The 20,053-nt window shown below is 34.2% G+C and overlaps 1 protein-coding gene across 1 annotated transcript in view; it reads left to right on the top strand.

Annotated features, from left to right (window-relative positions):
- LOC126881767 (solute carrier family 41 member 3-like) overlaps positions 1-19,077 on the top strand; it is a 55,647-nt gene extending 36,570 nt beyond the window's left edge. The window contains exons 4-9 of the mRNA XM_050646248.1: positions 1,289-1,461; positions 4,604-4,928; positions 8,387-8,533; positions 13,114-13,264; positions 14,013-14,218; positions 18,421-19,077. Coding sequence (XP_050502205.1) covers positions 1,289-1,461; positions 4,604-4,928; positions 8,387-8,533; positions 13,114-13,264; positions 14,013-14,218; positions 18,421-18,761 — 1,343 coding nt within the window. The 3' untranslated portion in view covers positions 18,762-19,077. The remainder of the gene's footprint in view (positions 1-1,288; positions 1,462-4,603; positions 4,929-8,386; positions 8,534-13,113; positions 13,265-14,012; positions 14,219-18,420) is intronic.
- Positions 19,078-20,053: the final 976 nt, after the last annotated feature.

Below are 20,053 nucleotides of genomic sequence, written 5' to 3'. Positions count from 1 at the left end.
GTGGTAACATAAATTAAATATTTGTTCAAAAAAAATTCATTTTTGTAATAAAAGTTAATTTTTTTAAATCTGTTAAACCAAACTTTTAATTATTCATAGTCAAATTTGATTTTTTTTATAAAAAATTAAGTAATCGTGTGGGGAAAAAATAAATATGCCATTTTAATTGCCTATTTGTCTAATTTGTAAAATTCATATTAGAGTTTTCAAAAAGCCACGTATACAGGGTGAAATTTTTTCTAAGACCAAAACGAACTTATTTTTTTAAATCCGGGCCTGATTTTTCTCTAGTTTGAATAAATCAGTTAATTGGATGGTAACATAAATTAAGTATTTGTTCAAAAAAATTAATTTTTGTAATAAAAGTTAATTTTGTTAAATATATGGTTCACTTTACCAAACTTTTAATTCATAGTCAAATTTGATTTTTTTATAAAAAATTAAGCAATCGTGTGCGGAAAAAAATAAATATGCCATTTTAATTGCCCATTTGTCTAATTTGTAAAATTCATATTAGAGTTTTTAAAAAGATTATACAGGGTGAAATTTTTTCTAAGACCCAAACGAACTAATTTTTTTAAAGCCGGACCTGATTTTTTTCTAGTTTGAATAAATCAGTTGATTAGGTGGTAATAGTGTAACGATTGACCAAAATAAGAGACACATCGATCTGACCGTTCAAAAATTATGACGAATACAAATTTCTGTCAAAATGCGAAACTCGCCCTGTATATTATTAAACAATGGGAGCAGACACTTTTTAATGGTCATTTGTTATTCCCCATAGGGGCCTCTATACGAGGTAGGAGTATGTACAGTTCCTCATGACTCACCCTGTATATATTTATAGATTTATATTTTAATTTAAATAAGGAGTTAGAAATTATGAAAAGTATAAAAACTAGAAAACTGGAATATTTGGGTCACATTACCAGAGGAGAAAAATATGAGTTGCTGAGAATTATTATGCAAGGAAGGATCCAAGGAAGAAGACGCATCTCCTGGCTGAGGAACCTTAGAGAATGGTTTAACTGTAGTTCATTACAACTATTCAGAGCAGCAGCCAACAAAGTGACCATAGCCATTATGATATCCAACCTCCGATAGGAGAGGGAACTTTAAGAAGAAGATTTATTACTATTACATATTGCTTTCTGCCTCGGCTCATAACCATTTCCTGCATGTTTAGTGTCTTGTTGGATTACCGATAGATGGCAATAAGCTTTCATTCATTAATTTTATCAATTTTTTACTCGCATCGCACTCAGTTACGGGTTTCGTCTTACAGGAGGAGCTCCAGTAATCCGAGACTTAGCCAGACAGTCTATAGTTTCCATACAAAGCGAAAAACAAAAATTAGAAGAAGAGAAGTGGTACCAGATTTTATTACAAGTGGGCGTACCGTTTTTTATTGCCGGAATCGGTACCATCGGAGCTGGTATCGTCTTAGATCAAGTTAAGGTAAGGGCAATTATAATAATAATTATATTATTTTACTCTGACATTCACAATGACAAGTGACATTGACATTTATAGACTTCTCTTCCCTTTACAGTACTTATAGACGTTATAATTGGCCCTTTAGAAAATTGTCTCTTCTCCAATAGTTTGTTTAACTAACTTCATTAAATTCAGTGCTAGTGTATCAAATATGTCTTCTTCTTAGTGAAATAGCTTTAATATTTTTATTTTTTTTTGTGATTATTAATTGATAATTTTGTATTTAACTTATTTCGTCTTAAAACATAATACCAGCAGAAGTGGTTCTAATTTATTTAAACAATAATTATTGTTTTTAAACAAATTGTATACCTAAATCAATTTCATCTGCCCGGACAAATTTCTTTCGGTTTTTTGGATCATTCTGAATAAAAAGATTTATTGTAATTTTTCTCTAATGTTGATCGTTTTTAACTTATAAACAATTTGAAACTGAAAAAAAAACGAAAAATGATGCTTTTTAAGGCTCAAAAACACACAATTATTTTTGAATTCACCAAACCTTGTTCTATCAGTTTCTGATACTTTAGTTTGGGCTTATTTGATTTTAAAACATTGATTTTTGTTGTTTGAGGCCCTTATCACAACCTAAAAAATGGATTTATACAAAACTGTTTAATAAATTAGAACTACTTTTTGTATGGGCGACCTCTTGAACATTATTCTGCGGTATTTTATGAAAGTGATTATGCAAAAAATCTCATGGGAATATTTTTCCCAAGGAATTCGAGGTTTTCTTCTCGTATAAACATACTTTGCTGAATTTAAAACCAAAATCCTATTATTTTTCTATCATACATTGATTTGTTATTTATTTATTTGTCCTCTAGTTTTTTTTTCATTTCTTAAAAGGTTTATTTATAAGCCAAATTAGTGCAATGTAAATATTTTACATTTTTACACAGCAATTTTTATCGGCAGTGAACACGGGAGGTCGTAAATTTTTATTTCATCTTGCAATGTGAGATAAAATAAAAATGCGATGACTAACTGGAATTTTTAAGATTAGAGAAACATAATATGTCATGTTTATTGGAAATATCCGACATCGTTAGCACGTGCAAATCCTACCCTGTCGCCTAATTTCCTATGAAATTAAAATGGTACATGTTTTTAGGGTCCATTTATTTTTTCGGGCATGCGTATTTACGAGGTTCACGAGGTTTTGAAACACTACAGACGTTTCTACTTCTTCGAGTGCCTTTCCGTTGCAACGTTTGCTATTAACATATCAATTCTGATCTTGCTTACGGTACTTCTGAATAGTTCGACCGATGTGAGCCCGAACCACTTCCGCAGATTTTGGAGCCACTTGGATTTTGGAGTATCTTCTCTTGCCTGGCCCCCGCTTACTGTCTATTTTGTTGTCTCTGTCAGCGTCCAGGCCATACCACCTCTGTCACACCATATAGTAAGATCGGAAAAATGTAGCATTTAACTAGACGTAGTTCTAGGGAAAGGCACAAATCCTTGCTTATGAGAAGTTTTTCCTAATTTGGTAAATGCTGCATTATAGCTCGTTCTACTCTCGCCTTAATTTCTATGGTCTGTTTCCATTTTGCATTTACTATGGTATCAAGGTATACAGGGTGGTGCATTGGAAAACGGGCCATAGGAAACTCAATGTAAAATTCTAAACTGTTGAATTCCTGCTTCCCTAATTATTCTACATCAAAAGACATGAGAAACTATTTGTAGAGGATTGAAATCTTTATTGAAAACAATTGTTAAAATTGTTCTACGAATTAAACACATTCCAAAATTTTGTGAAATATAATAAATTTTATCAAAGTATTTGCCAAATTTAGGCCACACACAGTGCAAGAATGTGTATAGGCTTGCCTTCGGTCACACTGAAATTATTATATTAACAGTATTTTGAACTGTCAGTATTTTTATTTTATCGTTTTTATTGTTTAAAAAACAATAAAGTCGAAAAGATGTCCTCAGTTGAGGAGAAAGTAGTAATAATAAAGATGTTTTATTCAGTCAATAGCATAGATAAAAGTGTTAGTAGGATTGGGTAGAATGCGATCTTACTCTTCAAAAAATATGTCACGTATTTCAGCGCCACCTGATTAATTGGAAGGGTACCATAATCTAGCCTCCCCGCTAGGTACATAGCCTCCATACGGTACTTCCAATATTTAATATTTTATTCAAGTGGACAATAAAGGTAAAACATAAACAACTTTTGTTTCTTAATTATTTATTTATATAATGTGACATTTTACATGAAATATGATTATTTAATTTGGATTAAATATGTTTACTTGTTGAACTTTTCCACCGTCTGCACAGAACAGCTGATCTTAGCCATTAGACCTAACAACAAAACGCGAAATAAAATGTATTTTAAACCCGTTGGATAAACAGTACAATCAGAAAATCTCTACCTTACAATCAGAAAAACTTACCTTTTACTTTAAAAAGGTACTCGATTACAAAATAACAAAAATATCAAAAAACACGACACACGACTGAATAATATTATTCTTTTTATGGTGACACAAACAAACACAAAATAATACCGACCATAATGACTGAACACTGAACACAGTCAGCGCAGGATTTGTCAAAAGTCATGTTCCACCAATCACGATGCTGAAATCAGCGCCTCGCACAAATTGGAAGGAAACTAAATGCGATTACATTTTTTTAACTATAGTGCGCGGGGTATGGTCAATAGTTTGCGTACTGTCAGAAATAGTAACGTGTGGCCTTACTTTGACGCACTTACTTAGGTATGGCAAATGTATTCTATTTTTTTAAATTTTGGACTCTGTAGCAGGAATTCAACAATTTAGAATTTTACATTGAGTTTCCTATGGCCCGTTTTCCATTTCACCACCAGGTATACATAAGATTCTACATGGTCAATTAGTATGTTGTTTATGCTTATCAGTATCCATTTTGTCTTCTTCAAGTTGAGACTCAAGCCGTCTTCATCACTAACTAAATTAACGCTTTCCATTTCCTGTTGTAATTCATCTATGCTACTGGTAAGTATCACCGTGTCATCGACATATGCACAGACGTTTACCAAAACTACCTATTTGATGTAGTTCAAAGAAATATTAATGTTTTTAAATATTCCTTCCAGAGGTACAACGTATTCAAAGAAATCAAAGCATTATTCGTACTTATTCCCGCGTTACTTGGCCTAAAGGGAAACCTGGATATGTGCCTCGCTTCCAGACTGTCAACACAAACTCATTTGGGAAATATGGAAGACAGAAAGAACATGTTCAAGATCGTCTCGGGAAATATTTTGTTGGTACAGGTTCAAGCGATTGTGGCTTCCACTATAGTTTCAGTATTCGCAGTAGGTGCTTCGGCTCTTGTCAACGGACATTTCGAGTGGATGCACACGCTACTTTTGGCCACTGCGAGCACCCTCACTGCTACTATGTCCTGTTTTATTTTAGGTAAGTTAAGTAACAAGTAATGTAACAAATTTGAATTGATAATAAGAAGAACTCAGCCTCTGAAGGTTCGACCTGGGCCGCGGTTATCGCGGTACAAGAGAATGGATTCGGATGATTCCATGGCAGATGACGGTAAGAGGAAACTACATACTATAATTAGTCGAGGAAATGAAACTGAAAAAATGGCAAAACCTCGCAATTTTTTCGTCCAGCATCGATTTGTACAAAAATTTGGGATTAGGCTTATTACACCCACTAGTTCATTTTCTATATTGAACCGTTGTACGCTTTTGGTTTTTTAAGGGTGAAAACTACCCTTAATTGTAAAAAATTATAAAATAACATTTTAAACTTTAATATTGTCAACATTTGGTTCTTATTAGTTACATAATGATTGTTTTATGCTTAAAGATATGCTATCATAATATTTCAACCCTTAAAACCACCCTTGTTGGAGTTAAATATAAAAAATGTACTTATCCTAAAAGAATAATTTCGGCTTGCATCGATTTACATAAAAATTTGGGCTAAGACTAGGCTAAACCAAGGCTAAGACTATGCAAGGATAAGGAGGGGCACATACTCAATACAAAAGAAGAAATATTGAAAAGGTGGGTGGAACACTATAAAGAACTACTTACCATCGAAGTAGAAGATCCAAATCAACCGAACCCAAGAGCAACCAACAATACACCATTAGAGCCTCCATCAATTCAAGAAGTACGGGATGTAATAAAACACCTAAGAAATAATAAATCTCCAGGAAGTGATGGTATATCCGCGGAACTTATTAAATATGGAGGTGCTACCCTGACTAATCAAATATATAAAATAATACTAAGAGCCTGGAATGAGGAACAAATCCCGGAAGAGTGGTGTCTTGGAATCGTTTGCCCGCTACACAAAAAGGGTGATCAATTGGAATGTAGAAACTATAGGGGAATAACCCTCCTTAATACAGCTTACAAAATATTTTAGAGCATCTTATATGGTCGCCTAAGTGCATATTCAGAGGAGCTTCTTGGAGAATATCAAAGTGGTTTTAGGCCTGGTCGATCAACAACAGACCAGATCTTTGTGCTAAGACAAATACTGGAAAAAACCAATGAATTCAATATCGACACATACCATCTTTTCGTAGATTTTAAATCGGCCTATGATAGTGTCCTAAGAAATAAATTGTATGAAGCCATGGGTGAATTCCACATCCCTGATAAACTGATAAGATTGGTTAGGGCTACAATGCGTAAAGTCGTTTGCAAAGTCGAAATACAGGGCGAACAATCACAGGCGTTTGAAACGAATATTGGGCTGCGACAGGGAGATGCGCTGGCGTGTCTCCTCTTCAACATAGCTCTGGAAAAGGCGGTCAGAGATGCCCGAATAGACAACAGAGGAAATATTTTTAATAAATCATCCCAAATTTTGGCATATGCCGATGACGTGGACCTAGTTGCCCGCACAACACGCAAACTAGAAGAAATGTATACCACCTTCTCAAATGCCTCAAAAAATATGGGCCTGACAGTAAACGAGGAGAAAACTAAGATGGTGGCATCAACACCCAACAATAGAGCCATAAACATCGGTCACCAATTCTCTGTTGATAACTCTACCTTTGAAGTGGTGGACAAATTCACATACTTAGGCTCCCTGATCACCAAGGAAAACGTCATGACAGAAGAAATCAAGCGAAGGATAATCCTAGCGAACAAATGCTATTTTGGACTGAGTAGACATATGAGAAGCAGAAACTTAAGCCAACAAACAAAAATAACCATATACAAAACCCTTATACAACCAGTGTTGACATATGGATCGGAGACATGGACCATCTCCAAGGCAGATGAAAACCTTCTGCTTATATTTGAACGAAGGATCCTGAGAGGCATATTCGGTGGCATCTGTGAAAATGGTATTTGGAGGAGGAGGTACAACTACGAGGTATACCACAGATATAAACATATATTTGGTGGAAAAGACGTAGTATCTCTTATAAGAATAGGACGACTAAGATATACAGGACATCTAGCAAGATCACAGCATAACAACCCTCCTAGAAGAATCCTTATGTCACAACCTGTGGGAAGTAGAAATAGGGGTAGGCCAAAACTTAGATGGAAAGATGGTGTAGATGAGGATGGGAGAAAAATAGGCGCAGCAAACTGGCAACGGTTGGCAATGGATAGGACTGACTGGCGTAATAGACTTGGGAAGGTCGAGGCTCTTTCATAGGGCTGTAGCACCATTGATGATGATGATTGTGAACATTTGGTTCTTATTAGTTACATAATGATTGTTTTATGCTTAAAGATATGCTATCATAATATTTCAACCCTTAAAACCACCCTTGTTGGAGTTAAATATAAAAAATTTACTTATCCTAAAAGAATAATTTCGGCTTGCATCGATTTACATAAAAATTTGGGATTAGGAGCATCTCACCCTGTACTTCATATTCTATATCATGCTTAAGGGGGTTGATTATTTTTAGGGGTGTAAACTACCCCTTGTTTTTAAAAATTATATAAACATTGTAAACTTTAATATGGGTAAAATTTGGTTCTGATTGGTCAAATAATGATTGTTTTATGCTTTAGGATATAATATCATAATATTTCAACCCTTAAAAACCACCCTTAATAACATTACAATTTTTATAAGTAGATAATTTAATAGATCTATATAGAAAAAAAGTAGAATTAAAGAATTAAAAAAACATTTATTTACAAGAAAATGTAAAAAACATTTTACATGGTTAACATGTAATAAAAAAATTCCCACCCCCGAGATGGGGTGTCAACCACCCCCAAGGTTTTAGCGTACAGCGGCATGATATAGAAAATGATCCTAGGAATATTCCCTACCTTCTGTGAAAATTTCAAGTAAATCCATGCTGGACGAAAAAACTGCGAGCCATAATGCTTCATTTCCTCGACTAAATAGATGAATCAGAAGATAATATTTTTAAAATAACGCCAAAAAAGAAGGAAATTAAAGCTTATTAGAAGCAATAATGAAAATATAAAACAACTCACGAATTATGTGAAGGAAATAAAGGAAGAACTACATGAACAGGGCGAAAATATGAAGAATATAGAAGAAATCAAGAAGATTAAAGAAGAACAAAAAGAATATCAAAAAGAACTAAAATATTTGAAGCAAGTCAATGAACAAGCCATGAAAGAAATGGAGCAACTAAAATTAGAGCTCGCTTTGATAGAAGAAAGAGTCGAAATAATAGAAAGTGAAAACGAGTAAAAACTGTAGTGTAGTAGTATAAGGAGTATACAAAATAATGTGCAGGAATAATTGCGAGAGACAATGAAGAGTTTGATCAGGACGAAAACAAAAGGAAAGCATGTTAAGATTATTATTATTATTACTATAACACTTCATATTTTTCTCTACTTCACTAAATATATAGTATTCATACCAATTGTTGTTACTTGTTATAGATTTAGTGCTTGTGACAATAATAACAGTATCGAGGAAATTCAAACTGAACCCCGATAATATAGCAACGCCGATGGCTGCCAGTATTGGAGACGTAGTTTCTTTGACGACCTTATCAGTTTGGGCCAGGTTCCTATTCAGTATTCATGGTAAGTACCTAATCGCTACATAAACTAAGTTAGAGCATCTTAAGCAATAGCATAAACATCCGAGTAGGTTTTGGTAAGTCTGGATCTCGATTTAGTTTTTAAAATAATAGTTTTAGGTACTACAGGAGGTACTATAAGGAGATTGCCACGTAAAATGGAAATAAATTGAAATTTTGACCGTGAAGCTAAAATAACCCAGAACGGATTTGTTGAGGGTTTGTTGTAGTGCGCCGGAACTTTGATTCTAGCAGAAATGTGAATAAACCAAGTCCCCTACTACCACCTCTTTCCGTAGAGTCGTCACCAGCTACGTCCTTTTGAATGCTTCTTGTCAAATCTTCTTTCAGCCCTTCTTCCATCTCTTCCACCCATTCCGATTCTTTTCCATCCCTTATATTTGTTTAATGTAAGTATTCAGTATGTCAAATCTTATTGTGGCAGCTAATCAGATCCCACCACTTTTCTGCAACCGAACTGATCGGGACCGATCAGTGTCAGCTGTCAAATTATCTCTTTCCTCTGTCAAAGCGGCTTCTCGCTGTGAAAACATACACTGTTATTTGAGATATGTCAACTTTCAAACATCATCTGTCAAATCGTCTTCACCATCCAACAAAACTTTCCGTCTGTCAAACATAGATATAGTACGAATAGATAAGGTAATGGGCCGCTCTGCGCATCAAGGTGTAACGCCGATATCAAGAACGCCATTGGTCAATATTCACTTTGAGTGGTCTAGCCCTCTTTGTCATATGAGCGGGACCGCTTAGTAAAAAGAGATACCACCGATCAACTGTCCGCGCATTACGCTATTTGCTTAGTATACCTTCTATCATAAAAAAACACAACAGGCATACGACCACTACAAACTAATCAGAAACTAAACGAATACTTTAGTGAGGCAAATAAAAAGGGAGCACTGGCAGAGTTTCTCAAAACAGATGGAACACGACTTCTACGGAACACAAAAAGAAGTATGGAGAATGATCAGAGGGCAAAGAAAGGAGATGAACGAATTAATAAAAGCGAAACGCATTCAGAAGAAAACATGGGCAGACTACTTCCAATCTCTATTTGCTAAAGGCGACGATAATGAACCACCAACACCTGAAGTTACGACAAACGAAGAAATAAACATCGAGGATGGAGAGGTAAAGGAAGCATTAAGAAAATTAAATAATAGAAAATCTCCAGGAGAGGACAGAATATCGAACGAACTCCTAAAGTACGGAGGACAAGATCTAACTAAACAACTATTAAAACTAATACAAAAATAATAGAACAAAACAGAATACCACAGGAATGGAGATCAAGCATCCTAATATCTCGCTTCAAAAAAGGAGACAAATCAGACCCGGATAATTACAGAAGGATTAACTTATTAAACACAACATTAAAATTAACAACAAACGTGATAACAAACAAATTTAATGAAACTATAACATTAGCAGAAGAACAACAAGGTTGTAGGTCGGTAAGGTCATGCACTGACTGAAAAATCGATGGTAAGACTCTATGGGACAGAGCTAGAAGTACAGATATGCGACAGAGATGCAAGGTGGATAACATTAACAACTGGGTAAGAAACAGAAGAATAGAATGGAATGACCACATAAGCCGAATGACAACAAATATAGTAATAAGGACAGCGAGAGACGGTTCCCCAATAGGAAGACGATCAGTGGGAAGACCACGAAAACGATGGAACGACAACTTACTAGAGGCACATTGAAAAAACAGACAGAGTCATGTCTATACAAAAAGAAGAAGAAGAAGACTTTCTATCATTATGTCTATGCTGTCAAATTGTCATCTCCATCTGTCAAATCATCTTTTCCGGCTGTCAAATTATCTTCTTCGTCAGCTGACAAATCCTCTTAACTGGTATGGCTTCTTCTTTTTCATCTGTCAAATCATCTACTTTTTCGTCTGAGAAATCATAGATGGTTGTTCAAGTTCACGGTTATTAGACTTTATTACGGTTGTCTTGTCCGACGGTGGTATGGAGACTTATATTTTTTACTTTACGTCACAAGAGTTTTCATTCCCATATTTTTAAATTATTTTCGATCATTGAATGTGTGTTATTGTATATACAGTATTTCTCATGATCATATTTCAGTGCGTCACAGTTTTTCGATTTCTTTCTAACGCATTAAATTGTATGTGACAGAAAAAAAGGCACGTCGGTGATTACATTTCGTCGGTGACATTTTTATAACATTTATTCTAGTTATTCTAGCTGTCGATAGATGGCGCCATAATAAAAAAATAATTTTTTTTAATTAGATAATAATATTACAAATATAATCTGTATAATTTATAAGACTATACAAATCAAAGAAAATACAATTTTATAAATGCAAGAAACACTTTTGATTTGTTTTTATTCCAAATTGAAAATAAAATGTGACAACTGTCAGATTTAACTAAAATGTCATGTTAGAATAAATGTCCTAAATGTGTATTATCACGGACTTACCCTTTTTCCTATCATTTGTTGCGCACTGAAGAATGATCATGAGAAATACTGTATATGTGTATTATTTGTGTTATTATGAAATAATAAGACAAATAGTACACATTTTATCTTATACCGGGTGGTGAATCGTAAAAAGGGCCATAGGAAACTCAATGTAAAATTCTGAATTGTTGAATTCCTGCTTCCCTAATTCTTCTACATCAAAAGTCATGAGAGAAGACTTGTAGAGAATTAAAATCTGTATTAAAATCAAAAGTTAAAATTGTTCTACGATTTAAATGCATTCCAAAATTTTGAAAAATATGATACATTTGCCACAATATGTATGCGTGTAAAAGTAAGGCCACACGTTACTATTTAACTGACAGTGCTCACACCATTGACTGAATAAAAAAATCTTTATTATTAATCCTTTCTCCGCAACTGAGGGTATCTTATCAACTGTATTGTATTTAAACAATAGATGATAAAATAAAAATATTGACAGTTCAAAAATGTGAACATTATTGCATTGTGTGTGGCCTAAGTTTGGGCTGAAAACTAAAATGTATCACATTTTTACAAAATTTTGGAATTTGTTTAATTACGTAGACCAATTTTAACAGTTATTTCCAATACAGATTTCAATCCTCTTCAAATAGTTTCTAATGTCTTTTGATGTAAAATAATTATTAGGGAAGCTGGAATTCAACAGTTCAGAATTTTACATTGAGTTAATGCAAAACTTTGACGCATGTCAAAATTCTCAATGTGTTTTAATTGTATTCATTTTTTTCGAATCCTGAGAAAAATAATAAATATTTTTGAAAAATTTAAACTCAGAATGAAAGACCACATTATTACCGAGGGCTGAAAGTCCCTGAAAACTTCTATAATGTTTATTTTAATAAGTTACAGGGCTGAAAATAAAAGAGAAGTGTGATATTTAATTTCAAATATTTCATTCAATAGAATCTGCTTGTTTATGCTAAGGGGCTTTCCGCCCTCGGTAATAATGTAATCTTGCATCCTGCGTTTAAATTTTTCTAAAATACTTGATTTTCTCAGGATTCGAAAAAAATCATATTACGATTCAAATGACAGTAAACTCTCGTGACGTAATCTCACCCTTAATGTTCATTGGTTAGTTGATTTAGGCAACCGTAGTAATGTCTAAGAACCGTGGTTCAAGTTGTCTTCTCATGTCACCCACGCCAAACCGTCGAACTTCCACTAGTCTCTGATTATCTGATAATTCGGTTTCTGCATGTATCTCCCTTGTTTTTGTAAACAGATACTAATATACTGCTTGTCCATTCGTCTGTCATTTGTCCCACTTAGATGATTCCATTAAGCCCACATTCGAGCCGAATGTTTGCGCCTATCCCCTTAAATAAATTTTTTAGCCAACTTTTCATCTCTTCTTAATGCTGTCCACATTTTCCCAGGAATATCATCTGGCCCAACTGCTTTTCTTCTCTTTGTTTTTTGAAGTGTTTGAGACATTTCCTAATTTGTTATTTTGGTGACCATTGCTGTTACTGTCTCCGTTAACTTAACTGGTTAACTGGTTTTGTGTCATATTCTTCATTTCTTTTGTGTCATATTCTACTTTTTACATCTCCTTTTGATATTCTTTTTATCAACTATATAGTATTTTATTATTTTCATCTCGGATACACCTAATCCGATCCAAATATTTTGCTTTCCTTGCTCTGTATTTGGTATTTGGCTCCTTATTTGTTTTTTCCACTTCCTAGTTCCATCTCACTACAACTAACTTCGTTACAAATCCCTACTGGATTTAGGACAAACGTTTTGGTGAATAACTGAACTATGCGAGAACTTCAGTTTGTTAAAAGTTGGTGTGGTAGGAGAGAGTTCAACGAGATAAGTTGATGAAGGAGATTTGTCTAAAATATGTAAACATACATGAAGGAAATAAATAATCACTTTCAATTCCAATCGAACTATTTTTACGGTTTGGATCACAGTCTTCAACAAAGGTTTAATGATACACAAATGTACGCATGTGAAAATGAACAAAATAATCGAGTTTTTGGTAAATCAGTTCAACTTTTTAACGATTTTTACTAAAATATATTTTTTTAATTTTTAGATACGCATTCTTGGGTTATGATGGTGATTCTGGCTTTCTACATCGTGATTCTTCTTCCCGCTTGGGTGTACATCGTCCGAAAGAACGAATACACCAAAGAGGTCCTATCTCACGGTTGGCTTCCTGTTATTTCAGCTCTCTTCATTAGCGGGTAAGTTAAGAAACATAATTTTTTGGTAATAAAAAAATATGAATATTCTGCCATGCTTGATTGTACTAAAGCGACCACCGCTCTTATCCTATTCATGGTTTTCCAAATTGTAAAGTCTTCAGATTGACCAGTCCATTGAAACTGGAGAAAAGGAAAATATTCGGGTGGTTCATCCCGCACTGTTCAAAGGAAGCTTTTCTTAAATTTTAGCTGCTTTGTTTAATTGGGAAAATTGTGTAAAATTTTCTCTATGTGCTCTGCTACATTTCTGTGTGTTAAGGAATCTGCAAAACCTGCTGCTTTATATAGATTTGAAAGTGATATCGGTTTCTTGCAGCCCGTTATTGTCCTGCTTGTCTCATTTAGCGCAATATCAACTTGTTTGGTGTGGGCAGATCTGTTCCAAACGGGGCACGCATATTCAGCAGTTGAAAAACACATTGCATGTGCCGTTGTTCTTAGCAAGACACCAGGACATGCACCCCATTTTCATTCCTGTTAACTTTCTGAGTATGCTGTTACTAGTTGTTACTCCTTCTTGTTTTTATACAATGTTGTCTGTAGGTGATAAATCGGTCCAGCCAGAGTTACTCCAAGATATTTACATAGGTTGGTCTATATGTTCTAATGTGTTACCATTCCCCGCAATTTGGAATTTTAATTTAAATTAAAACATTAATACAGTAGGAAAATATCAATTGCTTTGTTATCAAAGAGTCAATAATTTTCACGATAATTATATCTATAGGTCTGGAGGACTTATTTTGGACCTTGCCGTCGACAAATTCAAAGGCTACACAGTATTCCAACCGATAATCAACGGTTTGGGTGGAAATCTAGTCTCTGTGCAAGCTAGTCGAATATCTACCATGTTGCACAAGACTTCGTTCGAAGGAGTCATTCCGCTACACACCAAACAGTGGGTCACTCCGTTCCAAGCACTTATTCGTGGAGGTAAGTGAACTTTTTATAGGTTTATAGTCTGTATATTATTATTATAGTATATAATAAAGTTAGTGATTAAGTCATTACTATTTCGTTCTGTCCGTTCTTTTCTGTATTGTGTTCTGTTAGGGGAGGAGTGAGACAAGGATGTATTATGTCCCTATGGCTCCAATGCATATTAATTAATGGAAGAACTATCTACAACATAAGATGGCATCGTTATTATGACAATATGTTGAACAATTCTAACTATTGCTAAGCAAGACAAGTACCCTCTACCAATAATATGCACATTTGTCCTCTTTACAACTAGTTTTCATTTATCTAATGTCGAAGACGGCGTCTAAAACATATTTTAGAATATATTAAATAATCATGTCGATGTGCTTTTTCTTTAAGTGTCGTCTCTCAAACCGAGATTGGATATCATCATCACCATCTTTACTCTATCTACAGCTGCTCTGAAGAGTTCTATGGAACTGCATTTAAACCAGTCCCTGAAATTCTTCAACCACAACACTCTCCTTCTTCGTATACTCCTTCCACATCTTATCTTTCCCTGTATTATCAGTCTTAGCTGTTTATATCGCTGTCCCCTCATTGCGTGTCCCAGATATTGCAATTTTCTTATTTTTACTGTGTTTATAATTTCGTATTCTTTACCCATTTCTCGCAATACTTACGTGTTAGTTTTCTTCTGTGTCCATGCTATTCTAAACATCCTCCTATAACACCACATTTCAAAGGACTGTAGCTTATTTATGTGTACTTCTACTGTACTGTGTGTTCTTCTGTACTGTGTACAGTTCTAATCTTTGTTGCAGAGAATTGTTTTCATTTTTACAAACGCATTTCTTGCTATTTCTACCCTGGCCATTATTTATGTTGTTTGATCATTATTGCCTGAAATCCAGGTTCCTAGGTATTTTTATTTATCAACCCTTTCTATCGGTACATTTCCCAAATGTATGTTTGTTTGCATATTTGTTTTCTTTGTTTTTATCATGTATTTGGTCTTTTTTATATTCATTTTTAGTCCATATTTTTTTATTTTGTTTAACAGTACAAGCAAATATAATAATGCACATAGATAATGAGGAAGTTCAGAGGTTCGAATAACGAGGAACAATTATAACACGAAAATAAAATATAGAAAAATAAATTTAATAGACTAATGAAACCTAACAAGTATGTTTATGCATTAAATAGGTTACTAACAAATAAATGCATATCAAGAGGTACCAAATTAAGAATATACAGAACGGTTATTAGTCCTATAGTAAGGTAAGGTGCCCAATTACCGTCCCCTTAAGCAAAATCTTAAATTCTAAAATTTTTATTTAGAGTTGAAATAATGGAAAGAACTTATTTAAGCAACTCAACTCTATACCTAACAGTTTTGCTAGTAAAATTCTACTAAATAAATTTTCTTTAACAAAAATAAATAAATAATTAAAATAAAGCAAATTTAGATTAATTAGAAATGGTATCCCAATTCCATCCCCCATCCATTCCTAGATAAAATCTATGATTTTTTTTGTAAAACATGATTTAAACAGTATTAATACTTATTTTATTAAATTTATTGAGATAGGAACATGTGCATATATATTTTATACAAAGTTATATCTATTTATATGTAGTATAGTGTAGTTGATCCAAAAGATGGCATAACCCAGACATCCAAAGTGAAAGTTATCCTTCAACACCAAATTCTTCTATATGATCCACACAATGTCCAGAAAAAAGTCACACCATTTTGAGCGTCGGGTTTGGAAGGGAGAGGGGGGAGAAATCGGTAAATTCGTAGTTTTTTAAGTTTTTCACCAATATTTCTAAAACTATGCGGTTTAGCATGAACAACCCTCTATACAAAATTGTTTTACATTAAATTTGAAATAAAAAAGGCCCTATGCATAATCTTTCTAAAATGAATGGTTCTAACGTTACGGAGGTAGTATAGTATAACTTGTCCAAAAAAAGGCCTAACCCAAACATCCAAAGTAAAAGTTTTCCTCCAACACCAAAATGTTCTATATGGTCCACATATTGTTCAGTAAAAAGTTACACCATTTTGAGCGTCCGGTTTGGGAGGGAGATGGGAGAGAAGCCGGTAAATTAGTAGTTTTTTTAAGTTTTTCGTCAATATTTCTAAAACTATGCTTTAGCGTAAACAATGTTATATACAAAAATGTTCTACATGAAATTTAAAACAAAAAATGTTCTATACATAATTGTTATAAAACCACCGTTTCCTGAGTTACGGTGGGTGAAAAGTCGAGGTTTTCGATACTTTTTATATTTTTTGGGCAATATTTATGATATAAATATACCAAAAACCCAGACATCCAAAGTGAAAGTTATCCTCCAACACCAAATTGTTCTATATGGTCCACATAATGTTCAAAAAAAAGTCACACCATTTTGAGCGTCGGGTTCGGGGGGGAGAAATGGGTAAATATAAAAAGTATCGAAAACCTTCACTTTTCACCCTCGGTAACTCTGGAACCGTTGATTTTATAACAATTATGTATAGAAACTTTTTTGTTTTAAATTTTATGTAGAACATTTTTCTATAGAACATTCCTTACGCTAACGCATAGTTTTAGAAATATTGACGAAAAACTTAAAAAAACTACTAATTTACCGAATTCTCCCCCATCTCCCCCCCCCCAAACCGGACGCTCAAAATGGTGTAACTTTTTACTGAACAATATGTGGACCATATAGAACAATTTGGTGTTGAAGGAAAACTTTTACTTTGGATGTCTGGGTTAGGCCTTTTTTGGACCAATTATACTATACTACCTCCGTAACTTTGGAACCGTTCATTTTAGAAGGGTTATGCATAGGGCCTTTTTTATTTCAAATTTAATGTAGAACAATTTTGTGCAGAGGGTTGTTCATGCTAAACCGCTTAGTTTTAGAAAAATATTGACGAAAAACGTAAAAAACTACGAATTTGCAGATTTCTCCCCCCTCTCCCCCCCAAACCCGACGCTCAAAATGGTGTGACTTTTTTCTCGACATTATGTGGACCATATAGAACAATTTGGTGTTGGAGGATAACTTTCACTTTGGATGTCTGGGTTTGGGTCTAACTATACCATACTATTACACATCCAGACATAAATCATAAAGAAAATTTTTGACTTTGGTTGAAAATGAACACATCTCATGACAACAAAAGCATTCCGAACACCTGATCCATTTATCTCTTCACTTTTCTTGTCAAAAACGTTTTCCACAAATGACACATGGTACATCTACAACACTAGAACTATCCTGATCATCGGTTGACACCAGTGGACATCAAAGGGGACGGATTTAGGAATTTCGTTATATAAAACATGGTTGCTGCTTGTGACGAAACTAGTAGAACTACACGGCTGTAACAACTCAAATATAATATTCGAAGAGCATTCTACTATTATCAATCGCTAAATAAGTCTAAACTTACCTTGAAGAGTCAATATAAGTAAGTATTTAAAATTTGTTACACGCTGTAGGAAGCTACTACAAAAACTATTTATGAAAAATTAAAGAGTAATTGAACAGAACAAAGAATCTAGGCCACTGTCAATAGAAGTTACAGTGGGGGACGAATTTAGAACGGGGAACGGATTTTGGGCACTTTACCTTAACTGATTGATCAGAGACATGGACGTTAAATAAAAAACAACAAGAAATGGTACAAATATGGGAACGAAAAGTACCAAGGAAAATATTTGGACGAAAAATGGATAACGCCGTTTGGACCACAAGGACAAATGAAGTTCTGAGGGAGTTATATGGGGAGCCCAGCATACTACGAGTAATAAAAATCCAACTACTAAGATGCTAGAACATACACAGAGGATGGCAGAGGGTAGACCACCGAAAATGGTACTGTCAAATACAGTAATAGGACGTCAGAGAAGAGGTCTACCCAGAGCAAGGTGAAAAATAGATCTAGAAGATCTAAAAAGACTCACCATCACAAATTGGAGGATAAAAGCGATGAACAAGAATGAATGGATGAGAATGGCTAATCAACTATGGGCCTACTATCCTTGACGCGTTAATAATTATTGTTGCTAGAACTTATCTTAGACATTTTCCAAGTGAAAAAGTTGTACAATTATTGAGAAAAGTATCTGAAATTATTTCTTATTAAAATTATGTCAGCTGTTGTAAGTTTCCTTACAATTAATTGGTTTTTTTTGTTTCAGTACTACCCGCAAAATCCGCCAGACTGCTGCTCGTGATCTCCGTACCAGGCCACATAGTCTTCGTCTACTTAGCCGACTTAATCAACAGTAAAGGGGTCTCCAACATCAACCCCTATTTCCTAGCCACCTACGTCACTGTGGCAATGCTTCAAATCGTTTTACTGCTTTATTTGTGTCATTTACTCGTCCACACCATGTGGAGGCTGAGGATAGATCCAGACAACTCATCCATACCGTATCTAACAGCTCTTGGTGATCTGTTGGGTTCGACCTTTCTCCTAGTCGGATTCTTCGTTTTGAGAGCTATTGGAGAGGAATACACGCCTTCAGCACACACTTGAAGTATGATGTAGCTGAGGTTGGAAATGGAGAGAGTACAAGATGACGGAAATGTACTGTGAGATCACATCGACAAACGGCACATATTATCAGAACATATGCTTGGATAAAAAGAAGTACCATACGAAAGAGAAGATTGATAAGTAGAACTGAATTTACGAAAACCTGTGAAAAGGTTGTTGTAGATTCCCAGCAAATAGACTAGAGTAGAATATGTAAAGCGTCACGTAACTTTATGACCATGTTAGGGACTTTACTTTCTAAATTGGAAAAAAAAATTAAATATTTTTAAAGAAAAATCTAACATATTTATGGTTACAATTTTTTTTATATATTGTTAAGAAGGTTTCGAGGTATACAAAAAAAATGTTCTTTGGTTTTTTTTTGTTTTTCGCCACTGCAGAGGGAGTCTTCCAAAAGATGAATTTAGTTTTAGTCTAGAGTCTTTTACACTAAAGATAGTTTTTTGTCTTCCTGTAAATTTTTTTTTATTCCAACAATAAATAAACCTTTTAGTCCAAGAGGAAGGGCTGAAAAATTTCTCTGAATTTACTAAAGCTAGTTATTTCACAGTTGATTACTGTGATTGTGTAGAGAAACATACTGCGGTCGGTCAAGCGAAACGTAGAACAGGGGTTACTGAGAGGGTATCAAAGTTGCTTTCCTACGAAGGTAATTAAATCCATTTACTAAGGCTGAAAATCAGTACACACATTCTAAATTGAATGTAAATAAAAGTTATTATAGTCGGTCAGCTGTATAACGGGACAGAGCCGGTCGGTCGGCCCCAATGAATGTACAGGGTTATTCACTATATTTTGACCCCCCCCCTAAACTGCTTTATTTACAGAATTAGAAAAAAATGTAAAATATAAAACTTATTCAATTTTCAAACGATTTTTTGACATATATATCATACTAGTGACGTCATCCATCTGGGCGTGATGACGTAATCGACTATTTTTTTAAATGGGAATAGGGGTCGTGTGCTAGCTTATTTGAAAGGTTATTCTATTCCCTATTTAGTAATATAAACATTAACATGATTGTTTATACAGGGTGTCCAAAAAAAAATTTTAATTAAATTAATTGTTTAATTAATAATTCAAAAAAATTTTTTGGACGCCCTGTATAAATAATGATCTTAATGTTTATACTACTGCATAGGGAATTGAATAACCTTTCAAATGAGCTATCACTCGACCCCTATTTCCATTTAAAAAAAAAGAATGTGTGTGTACTTTGTACGCACGTAAGAAGATATTCTTCTATTATATTGGTAATTTAAACGAAG

Source organism: Diabrotica virgifera, chromosome 3 (genome assembly GCF_917563875.1).
Source record: "Diabrotica virgifera virgifera chromosome 3, PGI_DIABVI_V3a".
Taxonomy (NCBI): Eukaryota; Metazoa; Arthropoda; class Insecta; order Coleoptera; family Chrysomelidae; genus Diabrotica; species Diabrotica virgifera.
This window is presented reverse-complemented; position numbering and strand designations above follow the sequence as displayed.